The sequence below is a fragment of the Asparagus officinalis genome, chromosome 6 (assembly GCF_001876935.1).
Source record: "Asparagus officinalis chromosome 6, Aspof.V1, whole genome shotgun sequence".
NCBI classification, from domain to species: Eukaryota; Viridiplantae; Streptophyta; class Magnoliopsida; order Asparagales; family Asparagaceae; genus Asparagus; species Asparagus officinalis.
Window position 1 is genome coordinate 1,672,432 of NC_033799.1, and position 12,904 is coordinate 1,685,335.

The following is a 12,904-nucleotide window of genomic DNA, read 5'->3' on the forward strand; positions in this document are numbered from 1 at the left end:
AAAAAAAAAATTTATTTTGCATTTGTTAAGAAAATATTGTGTTTCATTTATTAAACACTGATTCAGATCTAAAACCTCTCAACTAACTGAAAACTCTTGGCCCAAAACCCTCCAACGTTTTCGGATCCACCTTCTCCCCCTCCGATACCCGAAATCCAACGGTCCAGATTCAATCCCCCACAGACCCCAGTCTTTCTTCTTCAAAGCTCTCTCCTTCATTTCGCCGGGGGCGGCGCCAACCCAAAAACCTCATGAAAACGCCCGCCCCCGTCCGGCTGCTCGCTGCTATCCGTTCCTCCACCGTCCCCCGCCCAGTACCATCCGGCCACGTCAACCCTCTCTCCTGCGTTCCACGAGACTCACCCTCCTACTATCGCTCCCGACCGACCCCGGACCCCTCGCCTCTTATCCCGCACCCTCTCCCATCTCACCTCCGACCGCCTCGACCATCTCCTTGATCAAATCAGGCCGTCCATCAAGCCCAAACCCTTCCTCCGATTGATCTCAGCCGTTGGATCGCACTTCCAAGTGTCCCTAAAATCTCACTCTCTCCTCCTCAACTCTCTCCTCTCCTCCAACCTCCTCGCCGCCGCCCGCCTACACCTCATTCGCCTCATCGACGATCCCAGCCGCCCGTTTCCTGACCTCGTCCGCTCGGTCGCCGACACGTGTCCCGACCTCCTGCTGCACTTGTGCTGCACCCAGTTCAAATGCGACGGCTTAACCCGCGCTCTGATCGCTTTCAGGTCTTTCATCAGCTTTGGAGTATGCCCGTCAGTGAAAACTTGTAATGTGCTGATATCTTCTTTAGTGAAACTCAGTAAGATTGATAATGCACGCCAAGTGTTTGATGAAATGCGAAAATTTGTGAGCCCGGATGTATACTCGTACACGCCGATCATTGATGGGTTGTGTAAGTGTAGGAGGGTTGAGGAGGCGTTGGGGTTGTTTGAGGAGATGGAGAGGGAAGGAGTGAAGCCTGGTGTGATCACGTACAATGCAATAATGGATGGGTTTTGTAAGGAGATGGAGAGGGAAGGAGTGAAGCCTGGTGTGATCACGTACAATGCAATAATGGATGGGTTTTGTAAGAAGGGGATGGTTGATAAGGCATTCGAGTTGAAGGTGAAGATGGGTAGAGATGGTTTGAAGGGTAGCATTGTTACTTACGGGATTTTGATTAACGGGTTGGTTAAATTGGATAGATTTGGGGATGTGGGTGTTGTTTTGGAGGAGATGAAGGGAAAGGGGATTGTGGCGAATGAGTTTGTGTATAATAGTTTGATTGATGGGCATTGTAGAATGGGACGGTTCGAGGAGGCTTTGAGGTTGAGGGATGAGATGTTGTCGAAAGGGTTGAGGCCAAATTCAGTTACGTGTAATGTTATTGCTAGAGGCTATTGTAAAGCTGGCGAGATGAGCCAGGCAGAGATTTTGTTGCAAGAGATGTTGACAGAGAGGATTGAGGTGAATGCAGGTTTGTTTAGTTTGGTTATTGTTTGGCTTGTGAAGGAGGAGAAGAGGTTAGATTCGGCCGTGAGGCTTTTTAAGGAGATGTTGTTTAGAAATTTACGACCGCAAGATTCCATACTGACAATGATGGTTGAAGAATTGTGCAAGAATGGTAAGCATCAGGACGCGATTGATGTTTGGGATAGAATGTTGGAGAAAGGCTTTGGTGTGAGCACTATCACTTCGAACACACTGATTCATGGTCTTTGTGAGTCCGGAAATATGAAAAAGGCTGTTGGTCTTCTCAAAATGATGCTTGAGAAGGGAGTGACTCTGGACAAGATAACGTATAATACTTTGATATTGGGATCATGCAAAGAAAAGCAAATTGAAAGAGGGCTTCTGCTTCGGGAGGAGATGGTTAAAAAAGGTATAAAGCCTGATATATGCACATACAATACCCTGATGCGGGGCTTATGCGATTTGGGCAGAATGGAAGAGGCTGCTGCACTTTGGAATGAGTTGAAGAAAGAGGATTTGAAACCAGACCTTTACACTTTTAGTACGATAATAGATGGTTATTGCAAGGCTCTTGAAGAAAGAGGATTTGAAACCAGACCTTTACACTTTTAGTACGATAATAGATGGTTATTGCAAGGCTAAAGAAGTTGGTAAGGCAAAAATCTATTTTGATGAGTTAGGGAACTCGGGCTTAGAGCCCAATGTTGTTATCTATAATTCACTTCTCCAAGGGCACTGCAGAGGTTGTAATATTATAGAGGCTTTTAACATTGTTGCTGAAATGAAAACCAGAGGCGTTTCTCCAACAGCAGTAACCTATTCTGCCCTTATGCATGGGCTATGCAGTGTTGGTCAAGTAGAAGAAGCTAAAATTGTCCTTAATGAAATGAGAGAAAGTCGTTTGCAAATGAATGTAATATGCTATACCATCCTGATTGATGGCTATTGTAAGATAGGCAAGATGAACGAAGCACGCAATATCTTTGAGGAAATGTGTGCAGGTGGTTTAAGACCAAATAAGATTACTTACACTGCCTTGATGCAAGGTTACTGTAAAATCGGGAATCAGAGTGAAGCAACTAAGCTTTTAGATGAGATGGTGGCTAATGGTGTTGATCCTGACCGGATCACTTATAACACATTGATGTCTGGATTTTCCAGTGAAGGTAGGATGGACGAGGCCTTTAAGATATCTGATCAGATGTCTGAAAGAGGGTTGGTGTTGGATGAGGTTTCATATACTACTTTAGTTGATGGGATGTCTTCTGTTAGGCATAGAAAGGAAGCTGCTTCTACATTACGGGGCACCATGAATGATGATGGTGGGACTTAGCATATTGAGCTGTTTTCATGATTTCTACTGAACACAAACTATTCTTGAACAACTACGTCATGAATAAGCTTGTAAATGTTCTGCATGATTTAACACGCTGGAGCATTTTTTGGCCTTGCCATCGCCCCAAGAGTGTGACTTGAGCTTAGTTACTCATGCCCCTTAAAACTAGTGGGGAGCCTTCGGCTCATGTGCTGTTGAAATGCTATTTTGATGGTAAAGATGATTGCTATTCATAATTTCTGGACACGTGTGCTTGCAGGTGATACACTTCTGACCATACTGTTAATATTCTGACTATATTCAAATAAATCATAAAATTTACCAGTTTCTGTGACCTTTTGCTTGCAGTTTAATAATTCCTGTGAAAGAGTGCTTGTTTCATGGTATGGCGGCTTTTTCAAGATTCAAGGTACAAATGCACAATACAGTTAGAGATTTTTCTTTCCTTTTCTTTTTCACTGTTAATATTCAATTTCTGTTTTGTTTCAATCAGAAGCATGTGAGATTCTCTATTTTATCCTATATAGTTGGTAGGTTTCTGTTTCTTATGCAAGCTCCACAGTTCAGTCTCCTATCATATCTTTACCAAAACGGTGAATAGCGAGATGTTTGATACCTGTGTCCAAACCTGATGTAATTTACATCAATTTGGTTCATTTGCCTTCTTAGAGAGACAGAATTGAATAGCTCGGTCCAGCAGTAAACTTCTCAGTATACAGTACACTGGCATTAGTCTCTTCATGTCTAAATTAATTGATAACAATATAACATGTACGATTGCTAATCACCCTAAGCAACTAACGATGTCTACAATGTGGGTGGTCTCCCCCCCCCAAAAAAAAAGAAAAAAAAAAGAAAGAGAGTAGAATATCTTGAATGACAAACAAGCATAGTAGGACTAACTGTGGAATGAATATGTTAATGAAGGTGCAAGAGGCTAAGAGTCATATGAAGTAGGCTAACATGTCAGAGAAACTAATAAGAGGACAGATATCCTGTATGAATAATTGCAGATGCAAAAGACTAAGCCCCAAGAAGCAGCAGTGCTCGAACTTATTTAAGAGTAAGAGTGTTAGTAAACTGAATGAATATAGGAAGAACAAAGTATCTACAGACCTTGAAAGTTCTAAGAAAGAAGTTACAAAAGCTTGAGCAGGCACCTGGTTTAGCCTTTGCATGCGTAAAATCCACCAATCTGATCACAAATAATTTGGATGATATTTAAATTTATCTCATTAAATACTTCTACTTCATTGTTTCAATGTATTTCACTTACATAGTTATATTTGGGAAATCTCTACGTCCTTTAGTACAAAAGTTTGCCTCGTAATCCCTTTTCCAGATTATTTTATTTTTTGGTATTATCCTTCCTAATTATGTTCTCGTTACGGGGCAGGTAATGGCGGAGACACAGACTAACCGTCCCTGACATTCATAATGTGACATAGTGCTTAGCTAATTGAAAAGAGTTCCTACAACTTTTGGTGGAATACGCATCAATGCACATGTAACAAAAAGTTCACAATTGTATTTCTTCTGATCCCAGAAATTGGCCCCCGAGAACTTCGTCCCACTTTCTCATATGCGTGCATGAGTTGAGTTGGGAATTTATATGTACAGCCTTTTACGCCATGGCCTGCTGATAAACAACGGTTCATATTTTCAGCCTAGAAAAAGGGAGTCAAGTACCAGCTATTACTTTGCATTTTCATTCTTGATTTGTTTATTCTTTATTGGCTATATATGTTTTGTAATGTGAAAAGAGGAGGTATATGAATGATTGTCTATATGTCATAGTTGACAATATTTTGCACAGTTTTTTAATAGAATATGTTCATCTGAGCAAATCGACTTGGTCTAAATCTAGAGATTGATTATGCATCTGATATTAACAGAATGACTGCTCAAATTCATTGCTTAAGATGATACCTACTAATCTAATTTTGTCAATTGCTGTTCTGTTCTCTATGAATCTTCTTAGGCTTTCCTCCAAAAGAGGAAGTCTCGTCATTTCCTCGTATGATTATCTGTGAACTATTGATGTGTCAAATAAATTCTGTTATTTATATGCTCAGAGATCATTCTTGTTCTATGAATATGTTAGTAGAGAGGAAGAGATTCAGATTTTATCGAGATGTTTCATGATTCGGAGTTCGACAGGTATTTCCCTCAACCCTGGGTACAAACTGATAGTGGTGCAATAAAGGTAATTCCTGCACAAGCTTCAACTTCATTTGTTGATATACACGGGATTAACAACATGACAACCTTGATTCCTCAACTGGATGAGGATCGGAGACACCCAAACGGACGACGACGAGCAGGGTACCGATTTCGAAAACAATTTCTTTCAAACTTCTCACATAGCTCGAGCTACTTCTGTAATTCTTGATATTTACCGATTAAACGTGGGTTGACAGTTAGTTGATCATTAAAGATGTGACGGAGACACGGAGTCCGTGTCACGTTAAAGTTGTATGAAGATCATTGCCTTCACGGAACTATCAGTGACCAGCAAAGCAATCAACGTTGTGATCATTTAGAAGGCATCTTTGCTTAGTTGTCCTTGTTAATAACTCCTGTTATCTTATTATAATACAAATATTTTTAGAAAGCCGCAGCTGCTGCCTGCTGGAGCCTGTTTGCATTATCATAATAGGACACAATGAGCCTCTTCGCTGTGTCCGCGATATAATGAACAGCGATCATCTCGTAAATGCAATTATCTTTTCAGAAATTGCGATTATAATCAGATCATGCAACAACATGGTGACAACTTTTAAATGATTTCTTTATAAAAACCATGTTTTTTTTTATTCGTGCATTTGATGAACAAAGTTGGGGGTGTAATAAAAAAAAATCACGATTTTTTGTTTTGCCCGTCCACTGTTACGGATCATTTCCTCTAATGTTCTTTCAATACACAGATTACTTTATCACAATGAAAAATGTGTTCGAGGGAGAAGCCTGTAATATAATACATTCGCAAATGTCAAGTCTACAGGGACTAATATGTAAAACATCAACTTTCTAAACCCGACTGAAACTACCTACTTCCTTTCCTTCCCTCTTTTTTCGTCTCCTTTCTCCAAAATTAAGAAAAAAAAAGGGTGAGAAATTTTTTTCTTCTAGGGTTAGGGTTTATGGCTCAAAATGGCTCGAACTTCCACCTCCCCGACGAGATCCTCTCTGTGATCCCAACCGATCCTTACGATCAACTGGATCTCGCTCGCAGGATCACGTCCATGGCGATCGCGTCTAGGGTTTCCAAGCTCGAATCGGAGGCGGGGAGACTAAGACAGAAGAATTCAGAGAAGGATCGGACGATCGCCGACCTCCGAGAACAGATTGCAGAGCTCGATCGGATGTTTCGAGATTCCGAAGCGCGGCTCAGGATCGCTCTCGAAGACAATGTAGAATTTTTCTTGGATTTTTTGTTTTTTTTTTTGGGTTTGAAGTTGATTTTTTTCTTTGTTTTAATTTTGGTTGGATTTTTTTTTCCTTGAAGGCGAAGTTGATGAAGGAGCGAGATACGCTGGCTCTTACTTCCAAGAAATTGGGAAAAGATCTCTCAAAGGTATGGGTTTTCTTTTACTTTTGAGACCCTTTGTAGTGGTATAAAGTTTACTTTTTTGATGCATGAGATTGGCGATTGATGAGTCAAGGTTCTGAGTTGAACTATGCAAAATTTAATTCTTCGCGTAGTTTTAGCAATCCCAAGAAATTCGAGGATTTTTCAATTTTTTAAAAAAATAAAAAATAAAAAAAGGGGGAAAAAGAATGCGAGTTCATAAGTTAGTTTCTTCATGCATCTAACCAATTAAAACCTTGCAATTACAGATATCCTGTATGTTTGAGATATACTATATACTATATATTCTTCTTTTCAACTTGTAATGATTCATCAGCAATTAGATCAACTTGTAATGGTTCATCAGCAGTTAGGCTAACAGACTTTAGGCTAATGATTCATCAGCACCTAGATCAACGGAGTTTAGAGTATTTCTTATTTTAGTTAAAATGCCATGACATACAGAGCTTTATGCCATGCATCTGAATTCTAGCTTAAGCAAGAGAAGAGAACCAAAACACATAGGTCAGCAGGATTGCCTCCAGACACAACCAGCCAACAGATACTTCTGAAGTAGACAGATGATAGGTAGGTGATTAGTCGATCCTGAGGGAGTCAGTTAGCACATGTGAATACCATAATATAGGAAAACAGGTTTCTGGCATGCGTCTAAAGTTAACGGCTTTGGTCAATCAGATGCGCATGTAATAAATTATGTATGCATAAATAGTTTCAAGAATATATATTTCAAATGTATAATAATAACAGCCTTTGAAATCACAGAATGAACACTTGATACTTTGATACGACTGCTACGATACCTTATCGTGATGTTATTTTATTTTTTGAAATCTTTACAATCTTATTATTTGAAGTTATTCTTGACGATGATATCCATGTTTCGGATTGTTCAACTGAACCCATGTTTGATAGTTGGAGACTTTCAAGAGGCAACTGATGCAATCTCTTAATGATGATAATTCATCTGTAAGTTTGAGCCATCTAGAAATTCTCAATTTATTTTCTAAACCCCTTGTTCTGGAATTATTCCTCTCTATCTAACCATTCATTACCAGAAAAATAAAATTTTCTTCTTTTCTTACTCTATTGTGTTTCTCCCAGCAACCAGCAGAATCAGTTGATATGGAAACCAGTGATCAATCCACTTCCAGAATTTCTTCGTGGCAAGGTATATCAACAGCATTATTTTCCAATCGATTAGTAGTTTGCCTCTATCTATTTTTAAACGAAATTCTTTATAAATATTATTTTCTATATGTTTACAAGTTTCTGTTTCTGACTGTTCTATAATTATACCTCAATGGTATTATTGCTTTTTGATCATTGAAGACGAGGCATCCATCAGCCGCAGAGGATTGGGTCTTGTCAGTGTATGTACAGAAACTGGCGACCCAATTCAAGGTATGTATTAATTTAACCATCCATATGTTGGAGGCTAAACGCTATCGATTGCTGGAGGTGACTTTAGTTACATCTGTATATGCCAACAGGTCCAGGGTCTTCAGCAAATAAGTTGTCTGTGTCTCCATATATTACTCCACGACTCACTCCTGCTGCTACGCCAATAGCATCAACTAGTGTTTCCCCAAGGGGCTTTTCAACTGCCGGTTCATCACCAAAGTTCTGGTCTGGTTCTGCATCACCAACAAAGTCTTGCTTTGAAGCTCACTCTTTTGTGTCATCATTGAATACGTCAACTTCAAGTCAGCAGTCGTCTACATCATCCTCACCTCCTACTGGTCTCTCTCTTTCAGGTTACTAATCACGAACCGAATATCATGTAGTAGAACTGTGGAGTCCCTGACTCAAAAGTGAAACATTAAAAATATTTAAGATATCTATGACCGTTTTAGCCGGAAATAGTAAAAAGGAGAATCTACTTAAAACTTACCGGGAGTTGAAAAGCAAGACTATAAAATAGATGACCAGAAGTTAAAATAACTAATATTAAAGTTATCTGGCGTTTTGATGAATTTATTCCCAATTTCCAGATATGATGTACATAGACAGAAATCAGAAATGGTAAAAGCAAACTGCTTAGACTATCCTGCCACAAATCATTCTCCCTTTAAAAGAGGGAGTACTAGAAAAACTTTTATTTCCCAAAAATACCCTTCATCTTTCATGAAATTAACCAATTTACTCTGAGTACTAGAAAAACTTTTATTTCCCAAAAATACCCTTCATCTTTCATGAAATTAACCAATTTACTCTATGATCATAACTCCCAATCTAAATACCCTTCATCTTTCATGAAATTAACCAATTTACTCTATGATCATAACTCCCAATCTTATTAAATCAAATTAATTAAGTGTTTATACTATAGTATAGCTATTCTTAAGATTATTAAATGAATAAATCAATTATTATAATAGTATTAGATTATCAAGTGTATGATGTTTTAATATATTATAGGAATTAATATTTATGTAATAATGCAACTCCAATTAGATTATAATAGTACAAAATTATATTAAACATTAGATTTTTAATAGTATAAGATTATAATTAAACATTTTTAGTGCTTGTTAGCTACATATAACGTTTATATCTCATCTAGAGTGGTTTTAAATAAAAATTGAAATAGTTAATTATGTAACTCTAATTAAATTAATAAATTAATCGTTATATAATCAAATTGTTAACAATAACTTGGTGTTTATGTGCACTTATATAAAGGCATAGATAAAATGTTTTATTCGAACTTTAATAGGTTATAGTGGCAAAGATACACATACCAAGATAGAAAATAGTTCACACTTCTCTAATTCTACCTTAAGTGGTCTCCACAAAACTTAGATATTCTAAGGAGTGAAAATTTGATGTTCTTCTAATGGAAACATTTCATAAAGAAGAAAATCAGCAGTTTGGAAAGCTTCTTTTCGTGTATTAACACTTTTGACAAGTGAGCTCCTCTTGATACATCCAACAAATTATCACAAACCCCTCCAACGTCCATCTGTTTCATTTCACTCCGTGTATAATCTCTTTCCCAGGTCCCCCCTCTCCCACTCTTCACATAACAAATACTAGGTCAAATCAATCATATCATACTCTCTTTAAAAGCACGAGTTCGGGAAAATCTTTTGGTAGACAAAAAAACCATTGAAATTCAAATTAATCCATTAAGTAAGAGTAAGTTGATAAATTGATGAATTCTTATTGGATATACATAGTATGAAGATAATGATATAGTTTAAATTAAAATATAAACCTAAATGAATTTATTAAATGCCAAATTTATAAATATATACAAGATGAATGGCGTATATACAAAAACCAAACAAATTAGTGAGTCAAATAATGTCTGCTGCATAGGTCGAACCCCAAAACAACGCAGACCTACAAATGTGCATAATGTGGACGGAGTATTTGCAAAATCTACCAAACAAAATTAAAGAGACACAACTTGGCGATCTCTCACCAACTAAAATTCAAGTAGTTCACGATACTACATAATTAGTTTTAAAGTTTAATTATACTATTATTATTTAAATAGAACTCTATTTACAATTATTTTTCTCTCACATGCAACATCACATACCAATGTTTATATGCCAAGAAACTACAACAATTTTCGTAGCACTTTTATCTCCTTCTATATGTATTTGTCTTTGTTATTTTCTTCTTATTAGATTAGATTAGATTATTTTAAAGCAATTAATTATATTGTATATTTGATTTTTTTTTTCATATCAAGAAATATCAAAAAATTTTACAGCACTTTCATCTATTTTCTTCTTATTAGATTAGATTAGATTAGATTATTTTAAAGCAATTAATTATATTGTATGTTTGATTTTTTTCAGATTAGAAATTGCAACAATTTTCATAGTACTTTTATCTCCCTCAACATATATGTGATTTTGTTATTTTCTTCTTATTAGATTAGATTAGATTAGGTTTTTAAAAATTATGAATTATGAAATTGCAACAATTTTCACATCATTTTCATCTATTTTCTTCGTATTAGATTAGATTAGATTATTTTAAAGCAATTACTTATATTGTATGTTTTATTAGATCACAAAGTATATATATATATATATATATATATATATATATATATATATATATATATATATATATATATATATATATATATTATATATATATATATATATATATCCACAGGACTACAGATATCTTGAAAATGAACGAAGAAAACCATAAAAAAACCATATTAATTACCCACACCCACCCACTATTTTCAAAACCATCATTCTCCATCTCTATCTATTATATATCTACATATCAAATTAAGCTGCTGGAGTTTCCCCTCACAAACTACACCATTCTCCATCTCCTTTGTACTTAAATTGTATAACATTCATTGCGATGAGGACTCACATGGGTTCTTTGCCTGCCTTGAGCATTCAACAAAAAAATAATGTACTAAGCATTGTAGTTAGTTAATAATGAGATCCTATCATTATAAACAAACTAAATAAAGATTAATAATTCTTAAGAATGTACTATGTTACCCTATCTTCCCTTGCAAACTTTTTAGTTATTTATTCCTAGCCCGAAGATATTTTCAAAATTAATCATCTATTTCATAAAATATTTAAAAATATTTAAATAAAATTTATGGAAAATGTAACAAACCATGTTTATAGATTTTAATTCAAAATGAATCTGACTTATTTTATAGTAAGAAAATAAACAAAAAAATAATAATTTTGATATTTAACCACGTGCATTGCACGTGCACAAGAACTAGTATATAGTAATACTGTGGTTAGCATCTATTAGCTGTCAGTTTAATTCAATACTTACCATAATATACCTGGTTCCAGGGTCTAGATACTAATACTAGTCAAGATAGGACAAGACATAAGCTAATGTCAACCATGCATCAGATGCTTATTATTCCTTTTCATGTAGAATATCTGGGCTAATCTAGTCTAGCTGAAGTCTAATTTACTGCACACATATGTACAGAAGGGTTCCATCCCTAGACGAAGTTTGATATTTTTGCACGTACACTTTGCTTTCATCCACCATGGACTATCAAAATAGCTATTGTTTATGAATGAGTGTATTATTGGTTGCTTCATACGAGTTATTACTTTCTCAGGACGTGCTCCTCGAATAGATGGAAAAGAGTTCTTCCGTCAAGTTAGGTTGGTAAATATTTTCCGAGAGTTTTACTTCTCGAAGAAAAACAACTTCACGAGATAGCTATGCCCATATTACTAGTTATTGCCTATTTAATAATACAAATTTCTTTTGGATTCAGGACTCGTCTCTCATATGAACAATTTGGAGCATTTTTAGCCAATATTAAAGAGCTCAATGCTCACAGACAGTCACGTGAGGTAAGAAGTATTGCTTGCTCTACGAATGAAGATTTGGTGGGCAGAATTTTCAGATATTACTATTGAATTTGCGGTTATTCCTTTCAAGGTAACATGTTATCCTGTAATTTGCTTTTAATGCAGGAAACTTTGGAGAAAGCAGAAAAGATATTGGGTGCAGATAACAATGATCTCTATATATCCTTCCAGCGGCTGCTTAATCGCAACCTAACTTAGATTTATACTTGATGCATTACTGGGGATACACAAAATTGCAATTGGTATGCATTCTTTTCAACTTTCTGCTCTACAGGTATTTTGTTTAAAAGGTATTCTGTGAGGCAAAGGGTCAATTAAGAATCTGATGACAAGTGAATTGATGAATTTCAGTTTCTATAGAAATGATCTGAGATCTGAACTCTTGAGATCAAAGATTGGCCTGCTACTTTCATAGGTTTAAGTTCTGTCGTGATAATTATATTGAAAGGGAAACTGGCTTATAGTAAATGTCCTGCATCCGATGCTCGATATTTTCCAATTTGCAGTTTGATTACACGGTGCCAGACTAGTAATAATGGCAGCATTCATCTATATAACAAAATAAGAATTAACTGCCGTTTTGTTGAACTTGCAGGTGGCCCAAAATACTGGAATAAAAGCTGACAGAAGAGAGATGGTAACTGGACAGAATTTACACGCCATTTGAAAAATCATCAGAATTGGGCTACAGCATGAGTAACCATCAAGTTACAGCCTAAATGTTGTTTCTTGGAATCATAATAAGAGCTAAAAACAAGCAGGTGCAATGTGCTCAGATCAGAATGACATCTCAATTGTGTCTTTTGTTTATAAAGCGTGGCCCACAATGCTGTTTTTGCTGTTGAAGTCCTTGGCCTTCACGACCGTGATTAAGGTTGTAAATCAATTTAATTAATTGGCTTTCTCCCTCATTTAAGGTCTTAAACTTGTCCCCAGTCTGAGGCATTGCTAATGGGAATGAGTAGTTGTTTCTTGGTGCAAGTTATCTCTTCATGTTTATAGTAATTGTTGTCTACAATATGTTCTAGTATTTATCTTCAATTGGTTCGCATGTGCACAAACACAGCGATTTTCTTTTTGATAGGGGTTTTTTTTCGCGGGGGTTTTGTTGTTTTTTTGTTTTTTTTTGTTTTTTTTTTGGGTGGGTGGGTGGGGGGGGGG

At 36.3% G+C, this 12,904-nt stretch overlaps 2 protein-coding genes across 2 annotated transcripts; both read left to right on the forward strand.

Moving 5' to 3' along the window:
- Positions 766–5,394, forward strand: LOC109846454 (pentatricopeptide repeat-containing protein At4g19440, chloroplastic-like). The gene is made up of 4 exons (XM_020415689.1): positions 766–2,040; positions 2,111–3,068; positions 3,158–3,218; positions 4,970–5,394. The coding sequence occupies exons 1-2, from the start codon at positions 856–858 to the stop codon at positions 2,804–2,806; spliced, it is 1,881 nt and encodes a 626-aa protein (XP_020271278.1). The 5' UTR covers positions 766–855; the 3' UTR covers positions 2,807–3,068; positions 3,158–3,218; positions 4,970–5,394.
- LOC109844994 (uncharacterized protein At4g15545-like) lies at positions 5,888–12,804 on the forward strand. The gene is made up of 10 exons (XM_020414178.1): positions 5,888–6,222; positions 6,318–6,386; positions 7,314–7,367; positions 7,503–7,569; positions 7,731–7,802; positions 7,892–8,155; positions 11,485–11,530; positions 11,647–11,725; positions 11,849–11,985; positions 12,339–12,804. Exons 1-9 carry the CDS (start codon positions 5,953–5,955, stop codon positions 11,939–11,941), a joined length of 1,014 nt encoding a protein of 337 aa, XP_020269767.1. The 5' UTR covers positions 5,888–5,952; the 3' UTR covers positions 11,942–11,985; positions 12,339–12,804.

Bases quoted from the DNA above. Each gene is read 5' to 3' on its own strand.
- LOC109844994 (XM_020414178.1), top strand. From the start codon at position 5,953: ATGGCTCAAAATGGCTCGAACTTCCACCTCCCCGACGAGATCCTCTCT. The intron at 11,531-11,646 runs GTTGGTAAATAT...TTTTGGATTCAG, and splicing joins GAGTTCTTCCGTCAAGTTAG to GACTCGTCTCTCATATGAAC. The intron at 11,726-11,848 runs GTAAGAAGTATT...CTTTTAATGCAG, and splicing joins CTCACAGACAGTCACGTGAG to GAAACTTTGGAGAAAGCAGA.
- LOC109846454 (XM_020415689.1), top strand. From the start codon at position 856: ATGCGAAAATTTGTGAGCCCGGATGTATACTCGTACACGCCGATCATT. The intron at 2,041-2,110 runs GCTCTTGAAGAA...GGTTATTGCAAG, and splicing joins TAATAGATGGTTATTGCAAG to GCTAAAGAAGTTGGTAAGGC.